This window comes from Pelophylax lessonae (genome assembly GCF_965119305.1).
Source record: "Pelophylax lessonae genome assembly, chromosome: 3".
NCBI lineage: Eukaryota > Metazoa > Chordata > Amphibia > Anura > Ranidae > Pelophylax > Pelophylax lessonae.
The window spans coordinates 388,871,109-388,891,579 of NC_138770.1; the positions used below are offsets into that span (position 1 = coordinate 388,871,109).

General features: G+C 41.7%; 1 protein-coding gene across 2 annotated transcripts in view; it reads right to left on the bottom strand.

The window, feature by feature from the left end:
* The window catches only part of HACE1 (HECT domain and ankyrin repeat containing E3 ubiquitin protein ligase 1), a 205,960-nt gene that overhangs the window by 140,643 nt on the left and 44,846 nt on the right, over positions 1 to 20,471 (bottom strand). The window contains exons 7-11 of one of the 2 annotated variants that reach the window (XM_082250000.1): positions 15,204 to 15,286; positions 13,046 to 13,142; positions 11,481 to 11,582; positions 10,599 to 10,705; positions 4,449 to 4,599 (exon numbers count right to left, since the gene is read on the bottom strand). In XM_082250000.1, the coding sequence (XP_082106126.1) occupies positions 4,449 to 4,599; positions 10,599 to 10,705; positions 11,481 to 11,582; positions 13,046 to 13,142; positions 15,204 to 15,286 (540 nt within the window). Of the gene's footprint in view, positions 1 to 4,352; positions 4,600 to 10,598; positions 10,706 to 11,480; positions 11,583 to 13,045; positions 13,143 to 15,203; positions 15,287 to 20,471 lie in introns of both variants that reach the window. The other variant, XM_082249999.1, reaches the window with a different exon arrangement.

Here is a 20,471-nt window from a genome sequence, read left to right on the forward strand (position 1 = left end):
GAGCAACACCACTCAGGCTCAATCAGCTGTGCTCTGCAATCCAGCTGGGTGCTCACCTCGGCTCACCATCGTAGAGAAGTTTGTAGGAAAAGAAGGTCGCACTCCACCACAGATTAAAGTTGCTTGAATTTATAGAAATATCATCATGCCAAACATCCAAAACAGACAAACTTTTAACGCATTTTACAGGGGTCTCCGTGCTAGTTCACGACCAGGGTAAGAACTTATTGGCGTGTGTGTGTATACATACAGTATTTCACAAAAGTGAGTGCACCCCTCACATTTTTGTAAATATATTATATCTTTTCTTGTGACAACACTGAATAAAATGACACTTTGCTACAATGTAAAGTAGTGATTGTACAGCTTGTATAACAATGTAAATTTGCTGTCCACTCAAAAAAACTCAACACAGCCATTATTGTCTAAACCACTGGCAACAAAAGTGAGTACACCCCTAAGATAAAATGTCCAAATTGGGCCTAAAAAGTGTCAATATTTTGTGTGGCCACCATTATTTTCCAGCACTGCCTTAACCCTGGAGTTCACCAGAGCTTCACAGGTTGCCACTGGAGACTTCTTCCACTCTCCACCTTCCACTTGAGGATGCCCCGCAGATGCACAATAGGGTTTAGGTCTGGAGACCTGCTTGGCCAGTCCATCACCTTTACCCTCAGCATCTTTAGCAAGGCAGTAGTCTCCTTGGAGGTGTGTTTGGGGGTCGTTATGTTGGAATACTGCCCTACGGTCCAGTCTCCGAAAGGAGGGGATCATGCTCTGCTTTAGTATGTCACAGTACATGTTGGCATTCATGGTTCCCTCAATGACTTGTAGCTCCCCAGAGCCAGCAGCACTCCTGCAGCCTAAGACCATGACACTCCCACCACCATGCTTGACTGTAGGCAAGACACACTTGTCTTTGTACTCCTCACCTGGTTGCGGTCACACACGCTTGACACCATCTGAACCAAATACGTTTATCTTGGTCTCATCAGACCACAGGATGTTTCCAGTAATCCATGTCCTTAGTCTGCTTGTTTGCGGGCTTTCTTGTGCATCATCTTTAGAGGAGGCTTCCTTCTGGGACGACAGCCATGCAGACCAATTTGATGCAGTGTGCGGCGTATGGTCTGAGCACTGACAGGCTGACCCCCTCTCCCCTTCAATCTCTGAAGCAATGCTGGCAGCAGTCATACGTCGATTTCCTAAATATGGATACGACGCTGAGCACGTGCACTCAACTTCTTTGGTCGACCATGGCGAGGCCTGTTCTGAGTGGAACCTGTCCTGTTAAACCGCTGTATGGTCTTGGCCACCGTGCTGCAGCTCAGTTTCAGGGTCTTGGCAATCTTCTTATAGCCTAGACTATCTACATGTAGAGCAACAATTCTTTTTTCAGATCATCAGAGAGTTCTTTGTCAAGAGGTGCCATGTTGAACTTCCAGTGACCAGTATGAGAGAATGAGAACAATAACACCAAATTTAACACACCTACTCCCCATTCACACCTGAGACGTTGTAACACAAATCAAGTCACATGAGACCGGGGAAGGAAAATGGCTAATTGGGCCCAATTTGGGCATTTATTACGTAGGGGTGTACTCACTTTTGTTGCCAGCAGTTTAGACATTAATGGCTGTGTGTTGAGAAATTTTGAGGGTGACAGCAGATTTACACTGTTATTATACAAGCTGTACACTCACTACTTTACATTGTAGCAAAGTGTCATTTCTTCAGTGTTGTCATATGAAAAGATATAATAATATATTTACAAAAATGTGAAGTGTACTCACTTTTGGGAGATACTGTATGTGTGTATATATATATATATATATATATATATATATATATATAGCAGAGGCCCTATAGAATAAAATTGTAGGAGTTGCAATTTTTTGTCACACAGTATTTGCACAGGGAAAACCCTCACTTTAATAAACTGAATTGCAAACACTATAATATCCAACTTTCTTTGTAAAATATAAAAGGATGATGTTATGCTGAGTAAATAGATACCCAACATGTCCCACTTTAAAATTGTATTCACCCGTGGAATGGCACCAAACTACGGTACTTAAAGGAGTTGTAAAGCAAGAAGATTTTTTTTATCCTAATGCACAGGTGTCAAACAAGGCCCGTGGGCTGAATCAGGCCATCCAGGCCATTTCATGTGGCCCTTGTACCTCTCCTGCAGCATCTCCCTCATCTCTGCCCCCACCTCGTCTCAGCAGATGGCAGCAGAGAGGACAGAACTCCTCTGCCAGATCCTGTGCTTCCCCTTGCAGCTGCAGAGAGGACCACCCCCCCCAACTCAGCAGTTGGCAGCAGAGAGGAGGACACGACGACTCCTACAGATCCTGCACCTCTCTGTGCAGCCGTAGCACCCCCTCTTCTCCGCCTCCACTGGTCTCAGCATTCAGCTGACTCCAGCCCTCCTCCAGACCCTGCAGTTGCTGCTTCCCAGCTCTGCCTCCAGCTTCTTCCCAACAGCAGCACATGGTAACGGCGATGCACTGTGATGTAAGGGGGGCTCTTGGCTTCTGATAGTGGTGGGCTACAGATTGACCTGGCCCTCTAAGGGCGACCATAATACTGATGCGGCCCGCGTTGAAATTGAGTTTGACACCTTTGTCCTAATGCATTCTAAGCTTTAAGATAAAAACATTCTGTGTGTAGCAGCCTCCCCAGCATCCCCCATTTAACTCACCTGAACCCGATCTCTGTCCCGCGATGTCCACGAATCCCTCGGCCGTACGGGACTCTCCCTCCCGATTAGCTGGTACAAAGCAGCAGCTCCATTGGCTCCCGCCGCTGTCAAAGTCAGCCAGCCAAACTGGAGAGAGAGGGGACGGGACCGAATGGCAGCTCCGTGTCTCAATGGACAGACGGAGCTGCAGCTCAGGTCAGGTGCCCCAAAAGCAAGGGGCCAGGAGAAGGAGGAGGATCCAGGCTGCTCTTTGCAAATCCACTATACAACAAACAACGAGACTTTACAATCACTTTTAAACGCTCCACAGCCGCTTTAAGCGCCTTAACAGGTTACCAGTTTAGAGATACACATGATGTCTGGTGCTAGAATTATTGCACATGCACATCAGCGCCATCCCACCGGACAAAGCAGATGGTGATAAATATCATGCAATCACTATGATTGATCATAATGATCACATGATTAGAAAGTCAACAAAACAGTCATGAATGCCAATGTGATGCTGTAATTGGCCCACAGCTATCACATGATACATGGGCCAATCACAGCAACCTGTACCATGAGACTAGTTGTAGTCAATCACAGATTACAAGCTGTCATAAATGAAAGTCATTCATAAAAGCTAAAACTTTTGCTTAGAACAGTGATCATCACTTGTAATAAGCAATAACAGTGTAAAAAAAAAAATCCCACCTCTCAAAAGTAGTACAGTGTCACACTGAACCACTCTGATAAGGAACAAAAAAAGTTGTGTTTTTTTTTTTTAAACATACTGTCACCAGTCAGTGACAGACACCAATCAGTATCCCTGATCACTGCCACACCAGTCATATGACGACTCTGAACTGTACTGGTGACAAAAAAAAAAAATACATTTTACTTCACTTCTAATTTTTGAAAAATTGTGACAAAAAATTACGTAAAAAAACCCACCATGCCTCTTACTAAATACCTTGGACTGTCTAATTTCCAAAAAGGGGTAATTTTGGGGTATTTGTATTGTCCTGGCATTTTAGCGCCCCAAGAAGTTAGATAGGCCGTCAGTACATCGATTTTCAAATACATATACATTATATAGTTTGTAGACGCTATAACTTTCACACAAAACCAATTAATATACACTTACTGGGATTTTGTTTTACTAAAGGCATGTAGCGGAATACATTTTGGCCTTAATTACTGAAGAAATTTGATTTTATTGGATATGTTTTATAACAAAAAGTAGAAACTATTAGGTGTTTTCAATTTTTTTTTTTTAATTTTCTGTCTATTTTTCTTGTTTATACCGGGAAAAAAAAAACAGTGGTGATCAAATACCACCAAAAGAAAGCTCTTATTTGTGAGAAAAAAAATGATATAAAATTTAATTTGTGAACAGTGTTGCATGCTTGAGCAATTACCAGTTAAACAAGCACAGTGCTGAATAGCAAAAAATGTCATGAAGGGGGTAAAACCTTCCAGAGGCCAAGTGGATAAGCCAAGTGGGCTGCAAATTTAAATCAACTTGGGAAAGGTGTTATGACAATAAAGAAATATAATTAAGGAAAGTGAATCAAATGCTGTTCTGATTGGCCAAGAAGAAAAAAAGAGGGAAGTCAATGAACTGAACTAAAAGTGACATGCATGATGCATCCAAACTTACGTCCTGTGGAGAAGGGGTCTGATAAATGATTGCATGCTTTGTCATATTCATCTCTTTTACGTCTATCTTCCTAAAAGCGTCATATACTTTTCTGACCTTGAACACCTGGTTTCTTGGAGTTTTGTTTCCATTGTAGCCCATGTCATTTCCATTACTGGGAGAGGAGGGACCAAGGCGAAAAACATGGCAAAAAATCCGGACAATGCGCAGCAGACTCTTCATCTGAGCTTCATAACTGCTAGAGAGACTAGAGAAAGACAAGTGATGGTTTTACAATTTTAAATAGGACCAAATATAATCAAAATATGTTCGCTGTATCATAAAACAGCACAAAACATCCTGAACAACAAAGACGAATTGGGCTCACATGGAAACACATGGCCATAGAATGCAACAACCACTCGATCGCTACCTGTATTGTATGTGAACAATTGTACTGAATGACTAGGATCAACATCACACGCAACTGAGTGGGTTGGAATTTTTTATTTCTATCTTCCATTCATCTAAGCTGAAAAGCAGCGATAACAAAGACAGAAGCTGCATTTCATTACTAGCTTATAGGAGACCACCCAAAATAGAGGCTGTTTTTTCAGGTTAATGGATTTGGGGTTCAGACTGCTTGATTTCGTTGGCACAGAATACAGAGTGTGTATAAAAATGAAAAAAATATATGTAATAAAATAACGTAGCAGTAGAAGTAGCTGTGCCACAGCACAGTCTTTGAAAAAAAATAACTATTTCAAAGCTGCAACCTTTATCTGGTCATCTTATTGTGCCCCTGTTCTTTCCTGTAAGGTGGATATGCGATTGTCTTTTTAATGATTTGCCCAAACAAAATCTGTTCAGGTTGGTACTATATGGCATCACTGAATATATGACTAGAATAATTATGTAATGCAAATATTTATCCTATGTTCATGGATACCTTTTCTTAACATCTGTAATTTATCTAAAGGTGTATGACTGACAACTACTTTTCCTCAGTGAAAAATCATGTTAAAAAAGAAGATATATGGGGTTCTGGAAAAAAAAAAAAAAAAAAACCACCACCATACATACATACCTACCTACCTACCTTTATGCTGCAGCATCAGTGTGATTGTGCATGTGCATTACCCCCCCCTCCCCCTCCCTTATACCAAAAATGGAGCAATCACATGACACTGGCTTCCTATACCTCTCAGAGACATCCTTAACAAATTCAGTTTACCTAGGATATTATCTCAAATGCAGCAAAAAGAATAAGAATCTGTGACATGGTCAGGCTAAGGAAGCGGTGGCGGGGGGGGGGGGGGGCAGCTGTGCATTCTAGAAAATGCATCTTAAAGATCACACTACTGAAGCCCCATAAGAATACATGACAGCAGGTGATTAGGCCCTCCGGTGTCAACCTAATTTTGTAAGCAGTCAGTTTTCATGCTTAAAAAGGATATGTGCACTTTTGGATCACCCATTACTAAGAGAAGATTTATGAGTAGCAATGTCCTACGATCTTTCCAAGCTTCCAAGATTGGCGTAATTCCTTGTGGGATGGATACAACCATTAATAAAATTTACCCAGTACAAAGATGCTCAAACTTTGGTAAGTTGTATGCCTTATTCACATGCAAAAAGCAGGAGCATGGCCTCACCAAATTTGGAAAGGTTTCACATAAAGTCATCTTGATCAATTTAATCTAAGATAAAAGCAGTTTTTAAATCAGCTCTGAACAAATATACAGCATAAAGCATCAGGAACTCGGCTAGATGGGTAATGAGAGTCTACCGAGAGCCATATCAAAAGGAATGTGGCTTCTGTGTCAGTGGTTAGAGCTCACTGCTCTAATACACAGGGCCAACATCAGAAATACTCAGGACATTGCATTTAGCATTTTTCTCTCTGCCAAAACTCTTAAAACGGGTAATAAACAAATTTGACAAGGAAAAATGGGATACATTTTTATTGTTTTGAATAAAATCTCAATTTTACATGGATTGTGGTACATATTCCAAGGGTAACAAACAAATTACTTCAATTGGAAAGAGACAAATATTCAAATGCAATAATCGCACTATATAACAATGTATCACTTGTTTTATCAAAAAAACTCTCCACAACGTACAGGCTACCCCTTTTATTTACTTTTTTATTTCAAGGACTTCTAAAGCCCTTGCACATAGGGTTGTGCAGTTAGAGTGCATCCCTCCTAGCATTTTAGTGCACCTAGGAGGGACAAATGAAGCATCTAGCCACGCTGCAGGCAGCCTATCAAAGTCTATAGAAGTCTGCAACTGAATGTGACTGAACGCTGTACTGAGTGATACTAGTGTTTAGGGTACTGTGTATTTAGAAATACAGGAATTCTGTGTTCTGGCCTTTGTCCCTGAATGCACAGGGCCCTAAACTCTGATTGCACTCAGAACAGCATTCAGTCCCGTCCAGCCACACAGTCTGCCATAGACTGACAGGCTGCCTGCAGCAGGGCTGGACACTGCACTTGTATCCTCCAAGGCACACTAACATGCCTGGAGGGACACACTTCAGCTGAACAGGCCCATGTGCAAGGGGCCTTAGTCCACCAGTGCCAAGCAAGAGAGCAAAATCGAAACCTTTTCAGCAACACTATCATGAGAGGATCATGAAGGCTGCCACTGATGAACTCTCCTGTGGGAATGCTGGTTCATTGGCTATATCGGTGATGCTTTGGCTTAAATACTATCCAAGTAGCTGACCTTTAATAAATATAACAAAAAGATATTGGGGGGCACACCCTAAACACACAATTCTAAGGTTGGTGCTGCTATCAAGACCAATATACAAATACAAATACATGAACCATACAGAATAGCGCACACATACACAAAAAAAAGTTGCTTTCAAATCTTGCAAGGCTGTTTAAAAACACCTGATCTTATTAACCACTTTACCACTAGAGCATTTTGCTGTCTTACGTCTGGGCCACTTTTTGCGATTCGGCGCTGTGCGAATTTAACTGACAATTGCGCGGTCGTGCGATGCCGTACCCAAACGAAATTTACGTCCTTTTTTTCCCACAAACAGAGCTTTCTTTTGGTGGTATTTGATCACCTGTGCGATTTTTACTTTTTGCGCTATAAACAAAAAAAGAGCGTTTATTTTGAAAAAATAACAATATTTTTAACATTTTTTTTATATGAAATTCCCCCCAAAAAAGATGTAAAAAACAATTTTTTTTTAAATTTTTGGCCAATTTGTTTTCTGCTACCCATGTTTGGTAAAAAAAAAATCGCAATAAGCGTATTTTGATTGGTTTGAGCAAAAGTTATTGCGTTTACTAACAAAGGGAAAGATTTATGTCATTTTTGGTGTTTTTTTTTTTAACGAGTAATGGCGGCGATCTGCGATTTTTTTTGCGGGACTGCGACATTGCGGCGGACAGATCGGACCCTTGACTGACATTTTTGACACTTTTGGGGGTACCAGTGACATTACTGCAGTAATCAGTGCTATAAATATGCACTGTTACTGTAAAAATGACACTGGCAGGGAAGGGGTTAATTGTATTGGATAGGGAGGGGTTAATGTATGCCTGGTGCTTACTGACGTGTGGGGGGGGGAGGTGACTGTGTGAGACAGGGACAGATCGGATGTCCAGCTATGCTGAACACTGTGATCTGTCACTCCCTGTCACTGAGGAGATCCGCCCGCTTGTGTTTACACAGGCGGGCGGATCTCCACACTAGATCCCCGACGAATGGGGTGGTCCGCCCATAAGTCTGGTCAAGACTTAACATGTAACAAAAAGATATTGGGGGGCACACCCTAAAAACACACAATTCTAAGGTTGGTGCTGCTATAAAGACCAATACACAAATTGAACCATGGAGTATAACGCACACATACACAAAAAAAAAAAAGTTGCTTTCAAATCTTGCAAGGCTATTTAAAAACACCTGCTCTCATTAAGTAAATATGGGGATAAGTCCTGACCAGACTTCTGGGTGGAGCACCCCACTCTTCCACACCAATACCTCATTAATATTGTCCACCTGTGAGTAGTTATAGGAGGGGTCCCCTTCATTGCAGTTTTAGCAGAGGAATCTGCAGCCTGCAAACTTCTCCCATGCAAGGAGTGAGTATGCCCTATGGTTCTGAGAAGTGGGATTTATCTTTTCTATGAATAGTGTAGGACCCACTGAAAATGGGTTACTTTGACCTAATGGTGTGCTTAAGCACAATATGGCTATATGGTGTGACTAAATCCCTATATTAACCTAAAAAGAGCAGGTGTTTTTAAACAGCCTTGCAAGATTTGAAAGCAACTTTTTTTGTGTATGTGTGAGCTATTCTCTATGGTTCACTTTAATAAAATATAGACATAATGAGGTACGACACTTTTCTGACACTCATTTAAACGTATGCTTAGTCTAGGTCTCTGATTCAAAAGTACTATTCAAGGGATCAATGGTCACAGCACACACTTTCATTTCATAAACATAAGCATCGGAAGTCTGCATTCACATGTAGGCAGAACTTATTCCGGTTCATTTTTAAGCACTTTAAGGTTTTTTTAGGCATTTTCAGGCATATTACAGGTGTTTTTGCATGTGTATCAAGCTTTAGGAATGTGCTTCCCGGACTGGGCAAGGGGATAAATGCAGTGCTATAGGAAGACAGTAAAAATGCTCAAACTTCCATCGCGTGTGTTTCCAGGCATTCCTATTGAAGTCTATGAAGCCAAAAATGTCTGACTATGCTTAAAAAAAGCTTGTACTTTTTTCAGAGTAGGGCACAGAGCGACCGAGCGTACAAGTGTCAACAGCGGCAGTTAGAAAGAATGGAATTCTGCATTGTTAAAGTGTCACTTAGCCCACATAAAAAAACTATCAAATGCTGTATTACATGCTGTTCATACTCACTCAGTCACTACGAGATTTGTTCTTTGTATTCTGCAAAAAACATGGTTGATCCTGTTTCTCAATATCTCCACCTTCTATTCATGTCCCCAATTCAGCTAGGGATTTTGCAGCTGTGGTGGCAACTCTGCACATGCTCAGTTTTCAGTGAGTTTCTTCTTCCTCTTTATCACATCTGAGCATCCCATGTGACTATAGAGTCACACATGTGGGTGTATACACAGTGGTAAATAACAGCCTACTCCCTCCTTCCTCCTCCATGCTCACTATGCAGCTAAACACAATGGGGGCGGGATATTGCATGTAGATTAATGGGGGCTTCACCTCCCTTTTATTCTAAGACAAAGGCTGAAGGGGTGTGATAGTGACTGGCAGATATCTTCCCGAGCTATATTTCCACAAAAATATAAAGAATTTGATTTCAAATATAAATTGGTATGATAATAATAATTAAATAAACTGGTTTAAATTATTATTTTTTTATTATTTAACATGTGATTAGTCGTAGAGGACTAGAAGCTCCTCCAGCTTAAGTTTCCCTGCAGACAGGCTGGGAAAGATCTGGGTCATGTAACAACTGTATATTGATTAGGAAAAATGTATTTTATATTTTTTTTCATATATTTACATTGCTATCATCCAATACTGATATAGAATTAACAATGTCAATTAAACAGTGTGTGTTTTGTATCACTTTAAGCATAGGGAAACAAGCAGTAAAACAGTCAGGTGTGAACAGGGGCTAATATCAATACAAAAAAAAAGTAATGTTGAGAGTTCTGCCTGTCTGCTGGTCATCCCTTTCCACAACTTCGTGGATTCCCTGCATGCCTTGCAGCTTCTCCTCTGCTGTTTACTTTCAATTTCCAAGGACTAAATGTCTAGTGATACATTGCCGCCTGTACTGACTCTGCCTCCTGAAATACCTCCTCTCAGCACCTCTAATTCAGTAGAAAGACTGAAATGTGTGACACGGCAGCACCTACTCTCAGTGCATAGTGAAAAGTGTCACAGAATTCAAGGAAGTAAATGTGTGGGGTTTCTTCATAAAATATGTTTACAAACTTCAGGATTGTTCAGATTAGGGGTAAACTAGAAATCATTAAAATATGGAAATATATGATTTTACAATTTCACCATAGATACACTTTAAGTCAGACACAGCCAGGTAACCGTCATTTCAGAAAGAGACCAGCAATGGTACCCCTCACACTTTCTTCATGACCGACGCTTTAAAACATTAGTAGCAAAAAACACACTAACACACACAGGTACAGTAGGATCATTATTTGTTCCTCCAGTTTTCCAGTGCCCAGTATAATTCACATCAACATTTGCAAACACCCAGTGGTTCAATAAAAACATTACCTTAGGAGTTTGTGGCCATTTGTAGTAGCAACCTCTGCAAGACTTGTAAGTACTTTATGGTACTGGCTTTCATTTTGCTGGGATAAATGTTCCAGGACTTGCCGTAACTACATAAATATATACAAATTAGGTAATATAATAGACTAAACATACACATTTATTTTGTTATGATGACTTTGATATTTAATAAATAACAGACTTCAAAAAGTAATTGGTTATGGCTTCTCTAAGGCTGCATTCACACTTGAGCGTAGCAGTTTACCGTGATTTTTACCGCGATCTGCAGGCGTTTTTTTCAGGCGTTTTTGGAGGCAGGCATTGACATCTATCAAAAACGCTGGTAATCAGCCCAAAAAGAAGCTCATGTACTTTTTTCAGCTACAGGCATTTTGCAAAACGATCAGATGTGAACAGGGGCCATTTAAATGAATGGGGTTTTACTTGTTGGGCGTTTTGGAACATTTTTTTTTGAGCGTTTTTGGAGCTGAAAAACACTCAAAAACGCCCAGGTGTGAATGGAGCCTAACTGAAACATGCATGAAAAATCCAATATCAAGCACACAAAGTATGTGACATACTGATTGTTTAGGACAATTGTATAATAATGAAGAAAAAAAAAAAAAAAACGTAGTTTACATTATTTAAGAAGGCACAATCAAAAAATTTAAAAACTATGCACAGAAAGAGGCAAACAAAAGCAACAGGACTGTTGGAACTTTATGACAGCAAAGTATTATCACTCCCTGGTTGCTTGAGGTTACTGCAAAGTGGTCAAATTTCAACAGCAATAAAAAATTCCGATTCTTAAATCCAGTTACGGATAAGGATTGAACTGAAAGAAGGTAAAAAGAAAAATACAATGAAAATGCTAACAAGTAGTACCATATTCTCCCGAATATCTTCATTCTGAGTCAACTGTATTAATGTCTGGAACAGTCTGGGGTGATGCTGTATAAGCACAGTACAAGTTTCACCATATCCACCCTTGGAGAAAAAAAAGCCACACAAGACAAGAGAATGAAATCTTGTGTATAGCACTGCAATAAGTGTATTAGGCAGAAAATAAAATATTGTTTCACTGTCAATAGTTGGCATGTGTGAAAAAGATGCACATTAGTGTAAACTATTGTTAAAACATTAGGTATGTAAAGTATCAAACATTATGACCCAACTACAGATTAGGGATGCTTTTTTTTTTTTTAACTTCAGAATTAAAATTCAAGGAATGATCAGAAAACCACTTAGCATTTCTATATGTGTGCTCCAAATGCATCATTGATTACAACAACCTCTACAGGTGCACATCATCCACTTTATAGAGGAATAACGCTATACTAATGCTGACCTCTAGAGGGGGATAGTAACAAAAGAATCAGCAAGCTGCATCTCTAGCAAATACATGACAAACTGAGCCAGCCATAAACTCATTAAATCGAATGGTCCGTCTGGGACTTCAGCCCGCCGTCAGCTGAAAACTTGTCATAGGAGTGCAGAACGAACTGCACTCCTGTGAGCCACAGAAGAAGTACAGTCTTCTCCTTTAACTATCACTCAAATGCCACATCCAAAACCATATGCACAATATTTTTAGAAAGCAAATATCGGACTTTACTGGCATAAAGGGAAACGCACACAATACATAAAAGCATATAATATTTTATTACAAAACCGTAAAATACATGCAACCAGTCAATAAAAACAAATTGTACTTGTTACACAACTATTTATCCAACTGTGACCCATTTGTCACTCTTTATGCTAATATATTAACACATTGACTTGTAGCAGATTGTATTGTGGAAATAAGTCCTCATGAATCAATGAGTTTCCCTTTTCCCCTTCTTCGGGATGCATGAGAAAATTAGCAATAAATAAATGTTTGCGCTTAATAGGTATGCAGGATACCCCTGGGTAGGCACCGGAGCATAAGGAAGCCAGAAAAAAAGATATATTTTATTTTTTTTTATTAAACGTTTTAGAGCTTTTTTGGGACGATTGTTGAGCATAGGGGGCGTGATGAGCGGAAAAGCTCCAAACCCCCCCCCCAAAAAAAAAAAAAAAAAAAACACCACACATGCAGGGCTGGGAGTTCTCGCTATGTGAAGATTTGAACAGGGTCTGACAGCTAAGTATCTCCATCCACTAACTCCTATGTACTTGTATAGAAATTGTCATACACTATGCAATCTGATTTTACAATCTCTGTACAATTTCCTTGGAGGACACACCTGAACAATCCACTAAATTTGTATCAAATCAGGCAGGCCCTGGCACTACATAGCTGATGGGAGATCTAGAAGGAGCATGTAAAATCAGATTGTAAGGTGTATGCTGAAAGTAATGGTATGATGTAAGAAATTCTGCCCGAAAAGGTGAACTTAGCCTTTAAGCAATTACATCAGGAATGGTAATAATGGACAGCTGGAGTATTTTTTTATAAGACATACCTGCACACACAGATCCAATGGTGTAACACCGTTTCTGTCTGGCAGGTACTTAGCACCACGTAGCAGAAGTATCTGTGCTGTATCTCTTTGTCCGTGACTGAGGAAAACAAAAGAAATGATTTGTGTTACAAGCTGTAGGCTTGATCGCATATTAATTGTAATACAAACAAAAACACATCAAATCTCACTTGCTCAATCTCTCATTGTGTTTCCTTTTGGCTACAAGCTATTGCTGCTGAAGAAATTAATTTCAAGTAATCTTATCTCCCACAAAAACACATTTACTGTCATTTCCCTTCAGAGGTACAAAATGTAATATAAAAGAAAGACAATATACGAAGATCATCTTTTAAAATAGAACAAAGCACTAAAGGTTTTACCCACAGTGCTGAGACAGGCAAAGTCTATGGTGCTGTCATTGTCTAGTTCATTATTTTTATAGGCAGACTGGCCTGATAACTTTTATACTTATTAAGATGGTAATGTGTATAGTAGATTATAATGTTGCAGGGTAGTTCTGTAGCTGGGCTACAATGTAACAAATGAAATAAGGAGCCTTACTGTATAGAAAAAGTCCAGCATGATAAAGCAGCAGCACTGTTCATTGTTTAGCTGTACTCCACCATTAAGAGTTAACATCTTTCTATGCAAAGGGTTTACTCTGAGGGGCATTGCTGACCTCATTCTGAAAATACTAGTCGTCTTGCTCTCATTCAGATCCTATGGTTTCAATACTTTCTGACCAGGAACAAGTATGCAAGGGACGTCAGATTTCCTTATCTGTATAGTAGTTCTGGGTCAATGAAGAAAGCAGGATGTCAGCGAATAGCCAAACATTTACTGTTTTTTTTTTTGTTTTTTTTGTTTTTTTAGGACAAGGTCAGTAACACCAGCGTGGAAATTTCACCTAACTGCATGCACTACTTTTGGAAACACACTGCAACTGGATGGCATAGTACTTTTGTACAATACGATCTGGTGCGGGCAAAAAATGCATTGCGTTTGCAACTGGTATTTGGGGTGTCATTAACTTTGCACTAACGCCCAATGCAAATCACAAGGGCAGTGCGATTGGAATGCGGTGCGGGAAAGCAGCATGGAATGTGGGTGTGAACAGGCCCTAATTGTCTAATGAGCATTCTCCAATATTGTAGAGCCACTCCAACCATTTTGGCAAAATAATATAAACACTAAAGATCAGCTGCTGTGACAAATGAATAGTAAATATAATGTCCAATATGGAATAAATCTAATATTGTCCATATACTGCATAAACAGTCTTGTTCTCCACCTACAATCTGATCTCCTTAGCAACTTCATACAACAATGTTCTTCAAACCAGCACCTCCACCCATGTGATCAGTGCAACCTCTGTAAACCTAATGAATACAGGGAAAACCCATAACACTCAATGCAAAATTTGGAAGTGGTGGTCTTTCTCCCCTCTAGATGGTAAAAGTCACATTGGGAGAGTAAGATTCTAATCAATACTTTTTTCTTACTTTCTTTATATTCTAGAACTGTTCATGTCAAAGTAATGCTTTTACCTTTAATACGTTAAGATGCTGCATTTTGTGATAGCAATTACTAAACAAGAGAGAACAATTGGCCTATTATCCATTTTCAATTGTTTATGGTATTGGCGGACACCTATCATGGTTGACAATTGACTGGACAGATGTAAAAACCATGCCACTATTGTTATTCCCCAGACAATTGAATTGGAAGGCTTCTCACATTCTGCTAAACAAATGCATATGGCTGTGCCAAACACGAACATCTGGGAAGCCATAAGCTAAGAGGTGTGCCTCTGAGCAGCTGGATCATACTACAACTGAACATGACTGCAGCTTAGATCACACCTGAAATGGTTTTAAAAATAGATAACAGTTAAGACTTGCCCTAGTATGTGTATGAATGCATGCATGCATGCAAGTTAGGAACCTTAGATTGTAAGCTCCTTGAGGGCAGAGACTGATGTGGGTGTACAATATATATAAGTAAAGTGCTGTGTAACAGCAGGACAGCACTATTCATGTACCTGTAATAAAATAAATAACTTCCTAATCAACTGCAATGCTATTGGTACCAATACCACCACCTGCCTTTCCAGGGCTCCATAATACACAGACCTGCATTATAAATGTAAAAAGCTTACCTGCATGCAAAGTACAGCGGAGTGGATCCTGAAACATTAGGCCTGTTAATATCCGCACCGCTATCTAGCAAGCACAGTACAGTCTAAAAGAATAAAATAAAAGGCGTTACATCACATCAGTGCTTTGGTTAGCTGTAAATGTTTTAAGTAAAAAAAATAATTTGGGGGTCAGTTTCAAAAGATGAATACAGAACTGTATGTAGGAACTGAAAGCAACACTCTCACAGATGAAACACCCAAATTGTGTGTAAATCTCAAAACATCCATTTGGGGGGGGGGGGGGCGGGAGGTTGTGCTGTCTTGGCATTTCATGGCCTCCCAAATTGTGATAGGTAATCAGGAGTGAAATCAACAATTTACGCCCTTGGAAAGCCTGAAAGTGGTGATTGGTTTTCGGGGTCCTGTACTCGGCTAGACTGCAAAAAAGTCTCACACATGGGGTATCCCCATACTCAGGAGAAGCAGCAGAATGTATTTTGGGGTGTCATTTCACATATACCCATGGTATGTGTGAGCAATACATCATTTAGTGACAACTTTGTGTAAAAAAACAAAAAAAAAATAATAATAATTTTCCCGAAACTTGTGGCAAAATATAAAATATTCCATGGACTCACCATGCCTCTCAGCAAACAGCTTGGGGTGTCTACTTTCCAAAATGGGGTAATTTTTGTGTTATCTTGACATTTCAGGGCCTCCTAAACCATGATAGGTAGTGAGAAAATGCAATGAAAAATGTACGCCCTTTGAAATTCTGAAGGTGGTGATTGGTTTTTGGGGTCCCGTACACAGCTAGGCTCCCAAAAAGTCTCACATACGTGGTATCCCTGTACTCAGGAGAAGCAGCAGATTATATTTTGGGGTGTAATTACACATATACCCATGGCATGCGTGAGCAATATATAATTTCAATTACAACTTTGTGTAAAAAAATATATATATTTAGTTTTTTTTAGTAATTTTTCAAACACCTGTGACAAAAAAAATTAAATATTTAATGAGCTCAACATGCCTCTCAGGACATTCCTTAGGATGTCTACTTTCCAAAAAGTGGTAATTTGGGGGGGGGGGGTTGTACTGCCCTGCCATTTTAGCACTTCATGAAAAGAGATATTTACAGTGCATGCAGCCAATGATGTAATCGGCACATGCGCTCTGAAGGAACGGCCAGCCATGCCGTTCCCTTAGATCCCAGTGCCGTGAATGGCGGCTCCCGCGTGCATGCGCGGGAGTGATGTAATAGGGCCCCAGCCAACCAGATGGCCGGAGGACGAGATCCAGGAAGCAGGACGGCCGGACATGTCGGCCGTCCTGTCGGCACGGAGGGGGCTTCGTTTTTAGGTAAGTACTTCATAATGAGCTAGTATGCGATACATACTAGCTCATTATGCCTTTTTCTTTACAGGTTTTTTTTTTCACATTTTTTTAAACAGGTTTACTTCCTCTTTAATATCGCAAAAAATAAAAAAGCGCAGAGGTGATCAAATACCACCAAAAGAATGCTCTGTTTGTGGGGAAAAAAAGGACGTAAATTTTGTTTGGGTACAGCATTGCATAACTGCGCAATTGTCAGTTAAAGTCACCCAGTGCCAAGTTGAAAAAAATTGATTTTTGTAAAATCTTACCGTAAAATCCTTTTCTCTTAAGCTCATTGACAGACGTAGTCCTCCTTGATTAATATCAACTCGGGTTATACTGCCCTCTACAGGAGTAGGACTAGACAGGAAAGAAAACGTTCTGGCCACACCCTAGGGGCAGTCCCAGAGGGTATATCCTCTCACTTCCTGCTACAGCAAATCAGTTATGTCACAAAGCAGTGTTTAGAGAATTTAACCCAACCCAACTCAAAAACAGAGGGGCGGGTACTACGTCTGTCAATGAGCTTAAGAGAAAAGGATTTTACATTAAGATTTTACAAAAATCCATTTTTCTCTGTCGCTCATTGACAGACGTAGTCCTCCTTGATTAATATCAACTCTGGACGTCCCAAAGCAGTGCCACAAATGAGGGGTGGGAAAATGGAAATCAAAATCCAATCTAGAAGGCCCAACCAGTGCCAACTAGAAGTTTTAAAGGCTCATCAATCACACGATGAGACTCAACTGAAATTCCAAGGGAAAAAAAACCCTCGAGGTAGACCCCCGGTCTCCTCAAATTGCGGCCTGCAAAACCTTGCGGCCAAATGAGGCATCCACCGATGCCATCACATCAACTTTATAAAATTTTGTAAAGGTATGAACCGACGACCAGGTAGCCGCCTTGCACACCTGGACCACTGACGCCTGATGGCGGTAGGCCCAGGAAGTACTGAGCGCTCGAGTGGAGTGCGCCTCAACAGGGAACGGAGGATTCCGACCCTTAATAGAATAAGCCTGTACCACCGTCTGTCTAATCCATTTGGAGATAGTCGCGGCAGATGCAGGCAACCCCTTTCTGGGGCCATCCGTGATCACAAAAAGTGAATCCGCCTTACGGAACGATTCCGTAGTCTTCAGGTATACCCCGATTGCCCGAACCACATCCAAGGAATGCAACGCATATTCCTGAGGATGATTGGGCTTAGGACACAAGGAAGGTAGCACAATATCTTCATTCAGATGAAAATCTGAAACCACCTTAGGAAGAAAGGATGGCTTCGGATGAAGAACTACCTTATCCCTATGAACCACTAGATATGGGGAATGGCATGATAATGCAGCCAGTTCTGACACCCTGCGTGCAGAAGTGATAGCCACCAAGAAGGCCACCTTCTGGGATAATGTAAGCAAGGGAATCTCCCTGATATTTTCAAAGGGAGGTTTCTGAAGAACCGACAAACACCAAATTAAGATCCCAGGGCGGTAAGGGCGCGCGCACTGGCGGAGCCAAGTGCCGCACCCCCTGGACACCAAGGAATGAGTAGCCCAAGGCTTCTGAAAGAAGATTGCGAATGCTGAAACCTGACCCTTGATAATGCTCAAGGATAGTTTCTGCTCAACCCCCTTTTGCAGTAAAGCCAAGATTCGGGTCACCGAATAGGTGCGTGGGGGAAATTCCAAAGATTCACACCACGCGATATAAGTCTTCCATGTGCGATAATAGAGACTTTGCTGGAAGTCGCTTTCCTTGCTTTAATTAGAGTAGGAATAACTGAAGCTGACAACCCTCTGTCCTTCAGTACCTGGGTCTCAATAGCCAGGCCATTAAAACCAGAGACTGTAAAGCACGATGGAAGATCGGTCCTTGAGACCGCCGATCCTCCCTGAGAGGAAGTCTCCAAGGAGCGTCCGCGACTAGCCTGTCCAAGTCGGCGTACCCGGCTTGACGAGGCCAGCTCGGAATTTCCAGGATAACTGGAGTTCCCTCCACCTCTATCCTGCGGAGAAATCTCAGCAGCAATTTGAGAGGGGGGAAGACATATAGTAGCTGATACTGCCTTTACAGGCCGTTCAGCGCGTCTGCTGCATCCGCTAGAGGATCGCGGGTGCGAGCCCTGTTGAGCCAACCTACCAACAGATCCATATCCGGGGTGCCCCAATGAAGGGACAGCTGGTGAAATACCTCTGGATGAAGAGACTATTCCTCTTGATCCAGAATTTGACGGCTGAAATAATCTGCCTGTCCACCCCCGTGATAAATATTGCGGAGAGAACTGGAACAACTGTTCCCCCAATAAGAATGTTGGCCACTTCTATGGCCGCCAGGGCACTCTTGGTGCCCCTTGGTGATCGACCTAAGTCATGACCGTGGCATAGTCCGATTGGATCCGAACGGGGCTGCCCTGGAGCTGCTCGGTCCAGTAAATCAGACAAAGTCTGATCGCTCTCAGTTCCAACACATTTATCGGTAACCTGGAATTTATCAGAAGAAATGACTTCCCCTGGCTGAGCATCGGAGACCGAAGCCACCAGACCAGAGCCTCCCTGGTCCGCTCACTCAATCGGATCCGATTGTCCAGGGAATCGGGATTCCGATTCCATATGAGAAGAATCTCCTCTTTGGAGAATTTGGGTATGAGACTGGGCAAACGGTACTGCCTCTAAGGAGGCGACTATCAATCCCAGCCAGTTGACGGACAGCAACATCCGAATCATTGACTGAATCTTCTGGAGTTTCTCCACATGGAGAAACACTCTTGCCAAGGATGTATCCAAAATTAGGCCCAGATAGTTCAGTCTCCTGGTGGGAACCAGGGATGATCTTTGGGAAAAGCAACGAAAACGCTGATGTCCTGCGAAGATGGGGATATAAGGATAGGCATCCTAAATGTCTATGGACGCCAGGAAATCCCCCTGATGCAGGGAGGCCACCACTGTATGGATGGACTCCATCTCTTCCAAGACCAGAATTGGACGCACCTAGCCCTTTTTCCTGGGCATTGTGAACAAGTTCGACTAGAACTCCTCCAAGGAATGGGAACTACCACTGCTTGTTGTATCAAGCTGTCCCCCGCAAAGCTTTTAAGCGACCCGGGGATGTCGACTATTGGAAGGGAAGAATCGCACCAGTGGAAGTGATCGAAACTCGATCTTGTATCCCGACCATATGACCTTGCGAACCCCTTTATCCGGGATTCTGGAAAGCCCTGGATCCGGAAACCGGTGAAGACGTCCCCCCAACCTAGAGATGGGTGGGGCCCATTCTGTCAATCCAACGGGATAACAGTGGCTTTATTTAGTCTGGAAATCGGTGAGTCCACTATTGGTGGTACCGTCCATCTTTGTAATAAGGGATTCCTCAAAATGATAGCGCCTAGCCATGCGTTTGGAAATAGCAGGGCTCATTTACGGACGACCCTATTTGGGCAAGGGAAACCCTTCACCATTTTGGTAGGCTTGTTAGTACCAAAAAAGGAATATGAGTCTCAGCTACCTCTGCCGGTGTAACCTCAAGATTTAAGGTTTCCCGGACAGACACAACTAGTACTTCCACCAACGCTTCTTGTGCTATGGCGGAGGCAGAAGCGTCCTCCTTACTGTCTGAGGAGACCGTACCTGAGACAACAACCCCAGAAAAGGGACTGCAATGACCAGCTCAGAATCCGTATCTGAGATATCAGATGACATAGGGGTAGGCGGGGGTCGCTCTTCTTGACCCCCGTCCCTGACAGGCTACCTCCACCCGGGATACCAAAGACTCCAAAACTGCTGATAATGCATCATCACAAGTGGGGTAATGGAGGGTCCTGCGGCCACCCTGAGGGGATCAGGTGGGGATACATGTGTGGCAGGGTTCATGTAACAAGACACTTGCCAGCAAACACAAAAAACTTAGTCCCCCAGCGCAGTA